The sequence below is a fragment of the Leptodactylus fuscus genome, chromosome 6, assembly GCF_031893055.1.
Source record: "Leptodactylus fuscus isolate aLepFus1 chromosome 6, aLepFus1.hap2, whole genome shotgun sequence".
In the NCBI taxonomy this organism is placed as follows: Eukaryota; Metazoa; Chordata; class Amphibia; order Anura; family Leptodactylidae; genus Leptodactylus; species Leptodactylus fuscus.
Window position 1 is genome coordinate 125,492,686 of NC_134270.1, and position 16,084 is coordinate 125,508,769.

Below are 16,084 nucleotides of genomic sequence, written 5' to 3' on the forward strand. Positions count from 1 at the left end.
TTTGTTATCAATGTTGACTGATTACGACCTTTTATTCTCCAGAGTGATCATTATGAGTTCCATATTGGAGAACATGTGTTCTGAAGTCCTACAACAAACAGCCACGCAGATCAAATTTGCTGTGACTGGAAGTGAACCAGTGCCTTACGTTCACCGCCTGCCATCCAAAAAACCCATTAAAGAAGTCTTACATGGAGTCTTCAGCTCAACATTAGAGAAGGGTTGGGTAGACATAAGATCTCTCCACATCTTTGACACTTTACTCCACATGGGAGGTGTCTACTGGTTCTGCAACAACTTGGTAAAGGTGAGAGAAGCTTTTATGTTTTACGGGCATGCAAGGAGGACTTTGCAACACAATATACACTATACAGGTTGTCCTCGACTTACGATGTTGATCCGTTCTTACCCGGCGTCGTAAACCGAATTTCGACGTAAGTCGGAAACCTACCATACAACGCCGCGTAGGAACGGATCAATGTGATTTAGTTTGCAGCGGCTCGGAACCAAGGAAGACTGTACCATATACAGTACAGTACAGTCTTACCAAAGTTCCGAGCCGCTGCACACTAAATCACGTACTGTACAGGGAGAGCTGGCAGCTTGACTTTTTCTCATAGGAATGCATTGGCCAGCGTTGACTGGCCAGTGTACAGCATTCGGCCAGTCAACGCTGTTTCTGTCGGAGGCTTGTCTGTGAGGAGGCGGAGTCTAAATCGGACCACAATGGAGACTGCTGTGGTCCGATCTTAGACTCCGCCTCCTCAGACAAGCCTCCGGCAGAACCAGCGTTGATTGGCCGAATGCTGTACACTGGCCAATCAACGCTGGCCAATGCATTCCTATGAGAAAAAGTCAGCTCCCGCATAAATGCAAGCTGCCAGCACTCCCGACTAGCAAGGACCTACTCGCTTATCTCTAGTCGTAACCACAAAACGTTGTAACCCGAGACCGTCGTAACCCGAGAACTACCTGTATTTCCTAATAAGTGCTCAGTTGTTTTGGAATATATTGCAGGCTACTATTAGGATGTACCATCTGCCAATGTTCACCTTCATTTTTTTTTTATTAGAAAACCAAGCTCAGTTGGAAAGACAGTAAAGGGGCAACATCAAGCAGCAATTTTAGAGGGCATTCACATCACTTTTGGCAATCTGTAGGCATATCTGGCAATTGGACCCCATCTTCAATGCACTTACAGTGATAACTATATCTGTGTTGGTTTGAACCTGTCAGACTCATTTTGAAGGAGTCAAATGAAACTCATACACTGACTGCAGGACTTGAGGTGGCAGAGTATGATGCAGGGAATTTTGTCTCTAGTGTTCGTTAAATTCCTGCACAACTTCTTCAGGCTGTGCTCTACTTCTCTTAAAGTGTTCCTTTAGGGTGCATTTTAGCACAGTTAAAACTGCATCGAAAAAATATTGCAATTGGTTTTGATGCATGTTTGTTTCAGTTTCCTAATTGTACTACTGAAATGCATTTCTTTAAATCATTTCACCTGTAAAATAAAAGAAAATGCATCAAAACTGCTTGCATTTTTTTTTCCAGTGCAGTTTTCATTGTGCCCAAATGCACTAAGTGCGTGCTTTCTTTTCATTTTTATCGCTACATTATGTGTATTGTATTTAACTTACTAAAGAAGGTGTTTAGTAACGGTCCCATATTCCCATTGTCCACTTTACTGATGTTGGACATAAAAACTGGTGGGCTAAGTGCTGGGCTATTGACTGCTAGATATATGGCATTATCTCTTTTTTTTTTATTTAATTATATTTGCACATATACAGTCATTTTTCAGGTTAAAAACTTATTGAGCACTAGATTGCTGGCTCAGACATATTCAATGTCAGCAATGTACAAGGAAATATAAAAGTATATTGTATTGCTGCTCATTTTATCATAAGGATTTACAACATTGTGTAACTGCTTCACCTATAAACTGAATGGAACAATATCTGTGACTATTAGTGTGATTCATGGAAAATGAAGAAATAATCAAACTGCTTTGTGAAGATTTGTGGGGTTTTCATTTCCCTTTTTTCAAATCACAAGGGAGGTGGAGGAAAGCCCTCTTGGCACATGTTGAAGAATATACCAGGCTTGCAGATCAAAAGGATCTGACCTCTGTCCCGACACTGTCCATTTCAGTCGTTTTTAATGTATTTACTTGTAGAACATCATTTCTTTGAACTTTGCATGTGCCCCCAAGTTATTCCTCATAGAAATTGTATAAATAACTTGGCAGCTGGATTGTCAATGTGCCATATCTTACAGACCCCAACGCCATCCAGTCAGTGCTGATAGTGCCAGGCTGTGTGGGGTCACGGCTTTTAACAATAGCAGTGGTATCTCCTAGTTGTCAATTTTTCATACGTTTGTATTGTCCCATATATGTAGGGGTTCTCTTGCTTCCCCTCTCTTGCACAGCTTGGCAGGGATCACTATGTATACTAAATGTTAGTACACGTATGAGCCTAGAGGTGTGACTGTGAGAACAGTGCCCCGCTTACAGATGTATAAGTGGCCCAAGATCTTGAATTCATATTCTCTTCTCTGCAGGAGCTGCTTAAAGAAACTCGGATGGAATTTGCTTTGCGAGCAGTAGAACTTCTGTATGCCATCTTCTGTCTGGACATGCAGCAGCTTACACTAACTCTCTTAGGACATGTATTACCTTCTCTCTTAACTGACTCATCCAAATGGCACACGCTCATGGACCCACCAGGTCGGGCGCTGGCAAAGTGAGTACATCTTTCCCTTAGGCATAACATCATGAATATGGGTCACTAGATCTGTGTGATATGGAACTGCTCTTCACTGTGTATCATTGTTATTATATTTTACTACAGGTTGTCTGTTTGGTGTGCAATGACTTCATACGCCACACATAATAAAGGACAGCCATCCCCACGACAGAGGAAACGGCACAGAGAAGACATTGAGGTTAGTAAAGTCCCTATTAGATGGGTCAATATTTAGGATTATTATTGCGTGTTATAGCCCAGTCTAATAGTGCAGGGTAAAACATGTAGATTATGGGCAGCACATCTCCCTTTGTAATCTGGACAGTGCTGCTGATAATCAATACAGCCTAATGGGGGAGATTTTTACTCATCTAATCCGTTTGCACCAGCCTGTTTAATAAAGACAATGTAAACAAGTGCCGATCAGCATATTTCCCCTTGATCTCCACTTGGGGCACAGAGCCATCTTTTAACACCACAACCTATAGCAGGGGTAGCAACTTTTTTTGTGTGATGTGCCGATATAAATTAAACAATCAAAGATCAGGTACTTGGAATACCTGACAATAATTGTAAGGCTGCCGACCCCAATACTATGGTCCTATACCACAAACCATAACATAGAAGTGCTGCCATGAAATGCTTCTGGATTCATGTGCTTACTTTATTTCCCAGAATTCACTTGTAGTTTCCCATTAGAAGCAATGCATGTACATGTGCAACCCTCAATTAGTGGTAAATGTAGGTGTCTAGGCGCCCCATGTGGCAGCACCCAGTCCTAGGCCACTGGTACTTTCACTTGATGTAAAGCTACGTTCAGATTATTGGAAAACTGCCTGCATTTTTTTGTGCCTAAACACACCATGTTACAGAATAATGTTCCATAGCGGCCCCTCCACCCAGTATAATAAACCATAGTGGCCCCTTCACATAGTATGATGTCCTTTATAGGCTCCTCCCTCCACACTGGGTTTCATTGGTCATGATGTCATCATTATGTGTCATGATGGTTCAGACATGATCAGTCCCAACTAAACCGCCAGGCGATTCTCAAAATTTAAAAGGGATGTGATGTGAATAAGTGATAGTACCGGTAATTGTAATCGAGGTGAAATGGCCTATTTGGGTCATAATCACCCAAACCTATGCTGGTGTAATAAAACAGGACACAATACTCAACTCTCCCGTTTACCAGGTTCCGGCTAGTTGCTCTACTTCCTGTCTCCATTGACAAACAGGAAATAACTGCTCAACTAATTACTAATTAAGCCGGGTCACTGCGGTAGGAAGTGTTTGGCTGAGTGCTTATTTCCTGTGTCGAGTAAGACCAGGAAGTAGAGAGACTGCTGGCATGGGATTGGTAGGTATCTCTTTTTACCCTTTTCATGTTACTTTATTTAACTTTACTACCACCCTTCTGCCCCTAAATTTGCTTGGTCAAAAAAGACCATTTACTGCTTTACTTGAGCAGACTTGCTAATGAATTACAGACACCCTCCCCTGCAACTCCTTCCAACAGGTTAAGTTGATGGAATGTTAAATAATAGAGATGAGCGAGTACTGTTCGGATCAGCCGATCCGAACAGCACGCACGCATTGAAATGAATGGAAGCACCTGGTACTTCCGCTTTGACACCGGCCGGCCGCTTAACCCTCCGCGTGCCGGCTACGTCCATTCATTTTAATGCGTGCGTGCTGTTCGGATCGGCAGATCCGAACAGTACTCGCTCATCTCTATTAAATAAAGTAGACTCCAGTCCTCTTTTGGGGCGGTCTGTATTAGTTTATGTTCCTTGCATCTCTTCTGACACTATTTTGGATTAAACAGTGCTTTTACATGTTCTTACATCTTGTGATCCAGAGTAGCCTTGTCAGCGCATACAGAGCATGGACAGCAGCCTGAGTTTGTGCTGCCAGACAGGTGCTATTGCTTCTGACTCGGCTGCTACGTATCAGTCAAATCCAATAGTGTCACTGAAGAAAAAAAGAACTAAATAGAAATATTATTTAATATAATATTACAATCCCAAGCAAAAAAATTCACCTTACAGAGGGATTTGTTGATAAAAAAAATAACATATTTGGTATAGTCTCCCAGTAAACTAGGTTAAAAGAAAAAAAAAAAAATAAACGTATATTTTTTTAATGCTGCTGCTACAGGGCTTTAAACCTAACAAGCGAGTGCTCACCTCTCTGTGGGCCTCAGTTTTCATCAATACTAAATATGTCTGGACAGAAAAAAATAATGATGGAAGAGGTTACTAATGTTGTTTTTTTTTTTTTTATCTTTGATCATTTTTAATTTATTTTTTTTTACTTCCTGTATGGCTCACTATAGGGAGTGTTATCGCTAGTACTGTATAATACACTACAAAATGTCTTGTATTGCAATGTGTTACACTGTACATTGTATCAGAGACAATTCGCCTATATAGGGACTAACAGGATAACCTACATTGTTGACATGAGGACCCTTCAATACCATGATCAAGCTTTGACACTCCACCATCACATCAGGGGTGCCTGAGCTTTTGAACCTTATTATGTGCTGCAGTCACTATTGACATTTTAAGGGATTAAATGTCCATAAATACTGTTTAGCAGTGACCCATCTCTGATGTATTAGTATGTCATACTGTGGGAAGGGGTTAAAAGCTTGCATGAAATTAGGAAAAAAAGAAGACTTTCTTACAGAAAGGATGCTGAACTGCAGTACCAGACTTAGCCAATGGATAAGAGTGCTGCTACTTTTCTTTACCTTTCTGTAAGCTTGTAGCCATAAGAAATGGTATCTGCCTCTTGCACCCTTAAAAATATAAATTTATTTCAGAAATAATTTCACCCCTTCATGTTTTTAATACAATTTCAGTTAATACGAAATGCACCCCTGTTCACCAACCCCAGCATTAATTAAAAAAAAAAAAAAAACCTCCTGGATTATGATTAATTATGTAATTTACTAAAAATCTGAAGAATTGTTCTTTTTTTGTAGGATTACAGCAGCCTGTTTCCACTGGATGACAACCAGCAGTCTAAACTGATGCGTCTTCTCAGTTCCAATGAGGAGGAACACTCGGTGCAAGCCAACCCCAGTAAGTACAATCTTCCCTGCACATACAGGGGTTATTCTGTCTACCATGGAGTTTGTGAAGGGATGCCTGTAATAGGGGAGCTCAAGTTAAATAATGATCTAATATGGCTAGAGATAAATCCACTTGGGCATCTGGGGTATTATTACCGTATTTTTCGGACTATAAGACGCACCCAGGTTTTAGAGGAGAAAAATAGGGGAAAAAAATTTTCAGGCAAAAAATGGTAAAATATTTAATATATGGGAGTTGTAGTTTTGGAACAGCTGCAAGGCCACATTGACAGGTGACCCTGCAGCTGTACGGGGATGTATAGGGCGTTTTTTTTGTGGGGCCAGGTGTACTTTTTAGATATACCATTTTGGGAAATGTTTATTGCTTAGATCACCTTTTATTTAATTCAGAGGCAAAACAGAGAGAAAAACCCGGCAGTTTAGCACTTTTGATTTTGACGTTCACTGTACATAAAAATATTAATAGACCGGGCATTTTCAGACACAGGGATACCTAATGTGTATGTTTCACAGTAATGTTATACTTTTATATGTATTCTAGGGAAAGGAGGTGAACTTTTATTTATTTTTTATTATATTTTTTTTAAGTGTTTTTTTGTTTTGTTTTTTTTACTATTTTATTATCCCCCGCCTAGGGGGCTTGAACCTGCAATCATTTGATTGCAAGTCCCATAGACGGCAATACAAGTGTATTGCCGTCTATGGGAGATTCTATACATTACTATCGCGGAGGGTCATAGACCAGCCGCGATAGTAATATATATCTATGACAGGCCTGGGAGCCTTCATTAGGCTCCCGGCTGTCATCGGAACAGGTCGGCTCCTGCGGCCTCGCCGTGCAGGAGCCGGCCTGCATCACTAAAGGTATGGGGCCGGTGGGGACCGGCCCCGGGGCTAACTTTAAACTGATGGGACCTGCGGAGGAGGCGCGGATTTGCAGCATGGCCGCGCTACTGCCACCGCTGGTTTTCTTCAGCAGCAGGAACGTGGCAATCTGCAGGCCCCGGCAGCTAAGACAGTCCCCGGCATCTGCTGTAATAGACCGGCGGATGCCGGGGAGTGTCTTAGCTGCCGGGGCCTGCAGTATAGTCACGCTCCTGCCGCTGAAGAAAACCAGCGGTGGCAGTAACGCGGGAATCTGCAGCTAAGACACTCCCCGGCATCCGCCGGTCTATTACAGCAGATGCCGGGGACTGTCTTAGCTGCCGGGGCCTGCAGATTGTCACGCTCCTGCCGCTGAAGAAAACCAGCGGTGGCAGTAGCGTGGCCATGCTGCAAACCCACATTCAGACTATATGACGCACCCTCATTTTCCTCCGAAATTTGGGGGGAAAAAAAGTGCGTCTTATAGTCCGAAAAATACGGTAAGTAGCCTCACAGATCACTATGATTGTGATGTGATGGTTGGATTGAATTACTAGATTGACAGAATTTGATTTGTGTAATATTTTAGAAATAACAATCATACATTTTTTATTTCTAGAAACAGCACTCTTGTGCATAGTATCTTGTGGTTATTGTTTTGTCATAAGGTGCCTGTAAACCGTCCATCGCTGTTTAGTCAATAGCAGTTTTTCTTATCCTCATACACGTGTAGGCAAGAACTCTGCCAGACACTTCTGGCAATGGCTTGTCTCTCTTGAAAATCAAAGGTGTTGAAATTCACACTCTTCATCAGCTGTTGTGGAGAGTTGGCACCTCCACCATACACGTAACATAGATAGCCAGTCCCACCAAAATCCATGGGTCCTACCAGCAGTACAATGTATGTATGGGCACCTTTACTTTACCTCCTGTGACCTGACACCATGAAGGAGTTGTTGGAATGGAATGAAACGTTGTATGTGCGCATGTAATGTAAAATATGTGAGTCATTACAATAATTAGAGCAAAAGGATAGTTTTACCGAGAAAATAACTGTACAGTGGGAATAAGGCTCTAGTACCATATTGGGCCAGCACTAGCCAGGATATAAGAGGAGATATGGTTGGCCATTGAGTCCTATAGATCCAGCACATTTATAGGTTGCTATAGCCGGCATCCCACCTACTCCCATAAATGCACAATTGGCAGTAAAGCTGAAGACTGAGCAAGCCAAGGAATTGTTGCAGTCTGGAGAAACCCTTGTTGGGTGTGGGCGTGCATCTTCATACTGAAAAATGCCAACTGGAAGCCATGCCACGTGAGGCAACTTATGTGGCCACAGGATGTCCTGCACATATTTCTGTATCGATACAAGGGGTGAGTTATTGTAGTATGCCATGGCTTCTCAGACAATGACACCAGCAGTTGGGGTTGTGTGTTGTTCCACAGCAAAGGCAGGATTGACTTGTTCACCACATGGTCCTTTATACTCAATCCTGACAATTGCCTGACCTCAAACAGAACCTAGAGTCATCGCTAAGGACAATACTGTTCCAGTCTGTGACAATGGCTGGTCATCATTAGCAATATAATAGCTAGCAAAATGGTGTAATGACCAAATTTACTTTTGCCAAATGTGTGGACATTGTCGGAGCAGAGTCGGGGGTGTATAATGAAGCTATCTGTGTCTGGAAACTTGGGAGATGCTTGTACTTGTCAGCAAATCATACAATCCTCTGTCTTGAAGCTGTTCAGTATATGTGTGCGTGCCCTCACGTAACCACTGTTCCCAACACCTCTAACAGCTAGATCAGGTCAATGGCCTGTATGTCGGGCAGTTTGTTTCAACAATCATCCTGCTTCTTTGCAAAATGTCTTTGAGTGCATCGTACAGGCATGTGTAGTAGTCAGCTATCTCTCACCAAGAGATACTAGGACATGTTGGTGGTGTCGGTTCCGTGTTGTTTGTTGCTTTTTTTTTTGTGTCTCTCCTACTGTTGCTGAATAGACTGGTTAGTATAGTGTAATGGAGAGGGTATAGCGCAGGGGTAGGGAACCTTCGGCTCTCCAGCTGCTGTGAAACTACAACTCCCATCATTCTCCATTCACTGCCATGGTAGTTCCAAGAACAGCAGAGCAAGTATGCATGCTGGGAGTTGTAGTTTTGCAACAGCTGGAGAGCCGTACGTTCCCTACCCCTGGTATAGCCCAAAGGCGGAGCCAATATCTTTTGCTATTCCTAGTGTCAGCCTTCTAATGGCCAAGTCTATAGCCTTGGTGCTGTGTCCCCCAATGAATACACAAGGAAAGGATTTTAGCTGAGTACAAATATGCATTTTTATTTTTTTTTTCAAAAACAGCAGGTTCGTAAACTTAATCTGATATTGTAATTAATTGAGGGTGAGCCGTAATACCATAGACAGGATTTTTTTTTAACAAATGCAGGTCAACCCAAATAAGTAGCATTGTATGATGCTATAACTCTTGGTGCCACAAGGAAATCCTGTTGGGATTTTTTGGCAGTAACAAAGATATACTTCAACTATTCTTACACAGTCGGTTACCTTACTCCCCTAAATAAACAGAAACGAGTTCATTTGATGATTCATTTTATCTTTACTCGTTTAATACCGTGTAATCCAGCTCACGTTGCTTGTAATGCTCTTGTGCAGTGAAAGTTTTTGCATATCGTAATCCCATTGAAATTTCTGAACATCCTGGTGGTAGTAGAGACACACCCAGCCACGGCCTCTTGAGAATTCCCCTCTGGGGAGACAATAGTCCTGGTTAACAGCGCTGGCACCGTCACCTGGCAGCTTCATCCATCGTCATGATGAAAAAAAATTCCAAGTTCCATATTTCTGACTATTTTAGATGTGCCGTGAATTTCCTCTTTCTTATTGTGCAATTCTCTTTCTCACCTGTCAGGATATCTGTACTGTATTGTTTCTTGGAACATGCATGGGGGTGCCCGAGTGATTTTATAGTGCCACTTAACATTTATTATAAAAAGTGCTATAGTTTCTGCACTAAAGCATAAAGTTATCACTACTTGCGGTTCACTGACTACTACCTATGTGGAGTAGACTCTTGTTTGAGCTTCGACTCCCGAGGTTAACATAGTATAGTTGCTACTTGAGTAAATGTGCCAAATTTTTTTAAATTGGCGCCATTTTTGCACCACAAATGTAATGTTCAGCAGCTGTAAATGAATTCCCCATGTGTATAAATAAGTAGTAAAAATGTAACACACGATCCTAAGATGTCTTGCCCTTATTTTTATTCCACTCCTCTCCCAATGTACATATTAGTGTCTTCCTGGAGCAGCATGCAGTCATTATTTCATATATGGAAAGTGCGTGTATAAGTGATGAAAGCCGGCAGCACCACTCATACAAAATTCTAACCCATGGACATGACTTGCTGACATAACAGAACGAAACCGTATTCTTTCAAAGGTCTTTTAGTAATTTCCTTTGTATGACGTCTAAGGAGGAAATTCTAAGTGTCTTCCTTCTCCTTTCTCTATAAACTTAGGTTCTTGGTTAGGAGGTCAGGCTCTGCCAAGTCATTATTGGCAGTCAAAGGTGACTATGATGGTGCCTTTTTTCCATTCTGTAGCCATGTAACGAAGCGTTGGATGCTGAAAGCTGTAATATTGGAATCTTGGAGTGCAAGACTTCCTGTGTGTACTGTAATACTCATACATCTCCATACATATTCTCACTTTTATTGTGCAATTAATATTTTTGGTGGTCAGTGTACGGTCGTATTGAGTGACTATTGTATTTGTATACAATGATCAGTCTGCCATGGTTTCTAAAGACTATTTGATTAAAACAAGAAATGTTCCCTACCTACTTATATAATCTTGGGCTTTATTCACACATTCACGTGTTGATTTTCTGTTCATACTGTGTCAGTGGTTCCTCATGAGCAAAGGCTCAACCATTTTTAAAAAATCAATCTGTTTGTGCGTAAAAAATACTGGCAGAATATGTATATGAAAAAAAAAGATGTGTGAGCCTTTTGTACTATGCAATCATACACTTTTTATAGGGGGTTACGCCACAAAAAATATTTATCCCCTAACCATAGAATGTGCCCGCCATTGGGAGCTCTAGAGATAGTCGAGTGCTACACTTTTGCCATTTCCTTTGCTCTCATTGAAGTGACTGGTGCGGGGCAGGGTTGTGGAGTCAGACCAAGTTTGGATGAAATTGAAAAAACTCTAGCTTCAACATAAAAGGATTGATTATTTGTTAATTATGTTATACAATTATATAGATAGAGTGGCGGTCAAAAAAAACGCACCATTTCATAAAATGTAATGATTGAAGCGAAAATGATTTAGTATTTTTTTTCCATTTCTATCCTCTTCTCTCCTGGATGATGACTATTTGGCAATTTTGTACATGTGACATTTTTCAGTCGATTTTGTAGTAGAAGATATACATATCATCTGCAGGGACTCCATTTATACACATCACATACATTTGACAAAATCCACTGATGGTGCATTTTTTTTGCCGCCACTGTATATAGTTGGCTGCAGATTTACTTTCATCGGGACGCCATCATTGGCTTTTTAATGCTTTCGACCCTGGCTGTCAGCCATTTATGAAGGATTCAGAATTGGGCTGTGAAGAAATAGAAGAGTCGGAGTCGGTGGTTTGGCTTACTCTACAGCTCTGGTGTGGGGGCACGCATTCTGTGTCCACTGCTACATTCTGAATGGGAATAAAAGACCCCCATTGACTGGGACAAATAATAGTCGTGGTATAACCCTGTTATTTCAGCAGGATCAGCCAATATAATAATGAATATTGCCTGATTTATGTATATGGTGGCCGTCTATACTTTCAGCAGTTAGAGCAATTGACATATAGCTGAATGTTCCAATAAAACTTCTCTTCTCATCCAATAGCAGATCGCCCCATGAACAGCTCTCTCTCTGCCTCACAGATCCACAACATTAGCTCCAAAGAACCCTTAAACAGAGTATTAGGTAAGTTGAACCATATTCCAGAGAACTTTAACAGAGATCACAGACCACTGGAGTGTATGTTTCTAGCCATGTCACAGTTCACATGGACAGTTCTCTTAGTGTTTGTTTCATTTTTGAAGCAGAGATATAAGATATGTTATTCAGAACCGCCGTACACTAGGGCTTTAAATGGAGTGAACCCACCAGCCAGTCTCATAGTTTCTGATATATCTTTGGCTACTTTCCTCATATTTGCCAAGGTATTTAATTGGTCTAATGAATAGAAAATCTTCAGTATACATCCAGATGAGAATTTGCTATGGGTTTGTGAAATATGCTGGCTGCTAACTACAGACCGCGTTAAGGGATAGTTCCAGTTAATGCTTTTAACCTAAAGGGAAGCCGAAAATAATACAGTGCCTACTTACCTGTCCGTTCAATGAGGATCCAGTGGAGAGTCTCCATTGGTGGACACATTCCTGCTCAGGCCAATCAGTGGCTGAGCAGTGATGTTCATGTGGGGTATCCGTCCTCAACCACTGATTGGCTGACAAATAGTAAACAAAGACCGGAGACCCAAATGAATCCTCTCCACTGGATCCCTGGCCAAATGGACAGGTAATTATACACCGTTTATTATTTTATGCCTCCCAAGGAGTTAAAAATTTTAATTGGAATACCCATATAATCTCACTATTATCTACAATGAATCCAGGTTAGGCTATGTTCACATCTGCATCAAAGATTCTGTTAGTAACCATCTTTGCAGGTTCCATCTGCCTTATTTTATTAGATTACATTTCTGACGGTAACCCAGCCGACCCCATTATAGTTTCCATTATGTTGCCACTTCTTCTTTGTTCTGCTCCTACAACAGAGCAGGACACCATAATGAAAATGGCAATACTCATGTAAGCCCCCTCTTACTTGGCTCACAGAGCATTGCCTAGACTGGATACAATTGCAGTATATTCCCAGGTATAAAGACTGTACACGTTTTTAGCGTTAAGATGAAAGCTGCAAACCATCTTTTAACTCAACTAGAGCCAACTCTGATAGTAGACTTCTCATATTGCAGAAGCTGAGCTATGAGGATTTGACAAGGCCCCCTCATACTAGATAGTGGGCGATTACTTTGTGTGTGTTTTATCTGTTACAATGTACAGATAAAAAATATAAAATTTGACTAACACCAATTTGGATAACACTGCCTACAGCTGAAACCTCCAGCCATCACACAATATCACTGGGAGAGCTATGATTAACAATTGCTGGAGATATACCGTATTATATAGTTTACATTTAAGTGAATGGAGGACCATGTCATACATAGTCCTCCAGCATTGTTGCTTTTTCTACAGTGCCTCGTTCCTCTGGCTGACAGATGGGTGGTAAAAACAGAGGACCCCTCTCTAATTTCTGTGTAATAAGGAGAGTCCTTTTAATGCACATATCATAATCTGATCTTACGGATGCCCTGGATACTAGTACATTTCTTACAAGATCCTCCAAGAAGACTTTTTATATGTACCTAAGTTGTGCATTTATTGGAATCATGGCTCTGTTGTGCACTGGTGTCTGAACCCCCAAATACATCTCTTTTTTAGATATATGCTACTTGATGTTCTAAGATATAGTTAATGACTTCTTTGCATGTTTTTGTACACAGCTAACCTCTTCTTACTGATCTCCTCCATTCTTGGAGCCCGGATGGCTGGGGCCCACACACAGTTTGTGCAGTGGTTTATGGAGGAATGTGTCGAGAGCCTGGAGCAGGGAGGAAAAGGAGGGATCCTTCAGTTCATGCCTTTCAGTATGGTAAGGATTGTGATATTTTTATTTGTGGTGGTCAATTATTTGGGATACATTCTTGTGTCTGTACAGGGATTCTTACCTGTGTCCATTCTTGTGGCCATTCACTTGAATAAAGCGGTGTTGCTGGGAGTGCTACTACAGGGATGGCTTCTACAGTGTCCGAAAAGTTCATGACTTGTGCTTCATTTTAATATCATTTTACCTTCTTCTCAGGTTTCCGAATTGGTTAAAGTCTCTACTCTTTCAAGTCCTAAAATTGTGTTGGCCATCACCGACCTGACTCTTCCACTTGGGAGACGAGTAGCTGCCAAAGCACTGACTGCCCTGTGAGAGCCTCCTTCACCTGCTATCTCTTATAATTCGCCAAGCTCTTTAGTACATTTGCAGTGGTTATACAATACTGTATACAATACTGTTTTCTATGAAGACCATAGATCACATGGATGCCTCTAATCTTTGTAAGAATTTGATGCCATCATACTCAAAGGTTCAGTTGCAGTGAACTCCTCACCTAAACTTTTTTTTTTTACCTTGACCTCAGAACCTACATTATGTTGGATGGACCAGTGTTCCGTAATAAGTAGTAACAAACAAGGCTTCAATTTAAAATGAACGTATTGGCTGCGGCCACACGTTGAGAAAACATGGTGGGAAAAAAATGCTGTGTTTTACAGTCCCAATAAATTGAATGAGAATCTCATCCCTCATTGTGGAAAAAATGCTGCAGAAAGAGGTAGCATGCTAAATTTTACCCTTAAAAAATATGCTGTATTTTCCCCATAGACCTATATGGAGGAGGCAAAAAAAGGTACAAGAAAAACAGAGAAGCAATGAAAGACACAAGCTTTTTTTTTTTTTTTAGCTGTGTTTTGTTACACGTGGACGGGTCTTAATTGGATTTTCTAAGGTCAACATTTGATTTACCTATAGGATAGTCGATAAGTGTCAGATTTCTCTGGGTTCTACCAGGGGGGCTTCCACTGATCACTTGAAAGGAGGTCCTGTGTAGAGATGAGCGAGTACTGTTCGGATCAGCCGATCCGAACAGCACGCTCCATAGAAATGAATGGATGCGCCTGGTACTTCCACTTGGACGTAGCCGGCGAGCTTAACCCCCCCGCGTGCCGGCTACGTCCATTCATTTCTATGCGAGCGTGCTGTTCGGATCGGCTGATCCGAACGGTACTCGCTCATCTCTAGTCCTGTGTCCACTATTCACTGCGGTGATTGTTACATTTAACACTGCAACCCTATTCAAAATCTCTGGGACTCAAGACTGGATCCGAGCAAAACACATTCATGATGGTCTCTCTCTTGAAACAGCATGGTGGTCTCAGCGGTGGAACCACTAGTGATCAGACACTTAGCTTATCCCATGGGTAAGCGATAAGTGCCAGTCTTGGAACTATCCCTGTAAGGGGTATACACCAGTTCTTTTACAGACAGATGACTATGTTGTAGAATCCTAATGAAGCAAAGATTCTTCCATATCTTCTGTCATAGATACATGTGAGAGAGTCTATGATCTTGGACTATCACAATTTCCCGAATTAAAAGTTTCTATAGACATATCTGTTACTGGAAATCTTAACAGAATTGCTGAATTTAATAGGCGTTTGCTTAGAAGGTCTTATCTCTAGTAGCAGAAATCTCTGGGTTGTGCTAAAGGGGCTTGATCATTCTGTAGAGTCATTATATTTTTTAAATCAGTGGCAGTCTATATAGATTTTCAGTGTTATCGAATATGTATGCAAGTCATCCCAAAAGATCACTGTTACCAACAACATTACAGCATACCTGTGATTTTATTTATCTGTGTAAATATGTATAGGCATGGTATGGGTCCATCTTTGGTACCTATGATTGTACCTCCTCTTTAGAGCGGTGCTTCAGGGCACCAGCTTTGTATCACCTTTGGGTTTGTTTGGATATGAGGTTTCCCATGTGCTACTGCAAATTTGTTCCATTGTTCACATAAATTCTGAATCACAAACATGTAAGGGGGGCTTAATATTCTTTCCATTATACCATTGGTGTAAAATAAATATATATATTTTGTATTTTCAATTAAAATTTCTTACATGTGTTATTTGTCACAGACTGTGTATTAATATGTTGTGCATATTGCATCGCTACACCTTGAATAGAGACAACTATAAAGAGTCAAGACATTACACCACAAAAAGGGGGGGGGGATGCTTGGACAACCTGACTAGTGAACAAGAGGGCATGCCTAAGTAGACATAGATCCTAAATATATTCTGTCCTCATGTTGATATGCTTTGGATTTTCTACCCAGATATGTAGCATAAGGGTCCATTCACACAATGTAAAGCGGTGTTGATTCTGACACGTAAACTCGTGTCAGAGTCATTACTGCAAAACAAAATCCCATTGACGTCAATGGGTTCCGTTTAGCGCAGGTAACACATTGAAATCAATGGGTTAAAAAGCCTCCCATTGATTTCAATGTGTTACGCGCGCTAAACGGAACCCATATAGATGACATTTTAACAAATCTTATCCACACACTGAAGGCTTAAGCATAGAAATTCAGAATGCCAT

The 16,084-nt window shown here is 41.2% G+C and overlaps 1 protein-coding gene across 2 annotated transcripts in view; it reads left to right on the top strand.

The window, feature by feature from the left end:
- Window positions 1-15,521, top strand: part of MED24 (mediator complex subunit 24) — a 37,002-nt gene extending 21,481 nt beyond the window's left edge. The window contains exons 20-26 of one of the 2 annotated variants that reach the window (XM_075278264.1): window positions 43-307; window positions 2,566-2,747; window positions 2,856-2,949; window positions 5,743-5,842; window positions 11,645-11,725; window positions 13,374-13,522; window positions 13,733-15,521. In XM_075278264.1, coding sequence (XP_075134365.1) covers window positions 43-307; window positions 2,566-2,747; window positions 2,856-2,949; window positions 5,743-5,842; window positions 11,645-11,725; window positions 13,374-13,522; window positions 13,733-13,849 — 988 coding nt within the window. In that variant the 3' untranslated portion in view covers window positions 13,850-15,521. The remainder of the gene's footprint in view (window positions 1-42; window positions 308-2,565; window positions 2,748-2,855; window positions 2,950-5,742; window positions 5,843-11,644; window positions 11,726-13,373; window positions 13,523-13,732) is intronic. The other variant, XM_075278265.1, reaches the window with a different exon arrangement.
- Window positions 15,522-16,084: the final 563 nt, after the last annotated feature.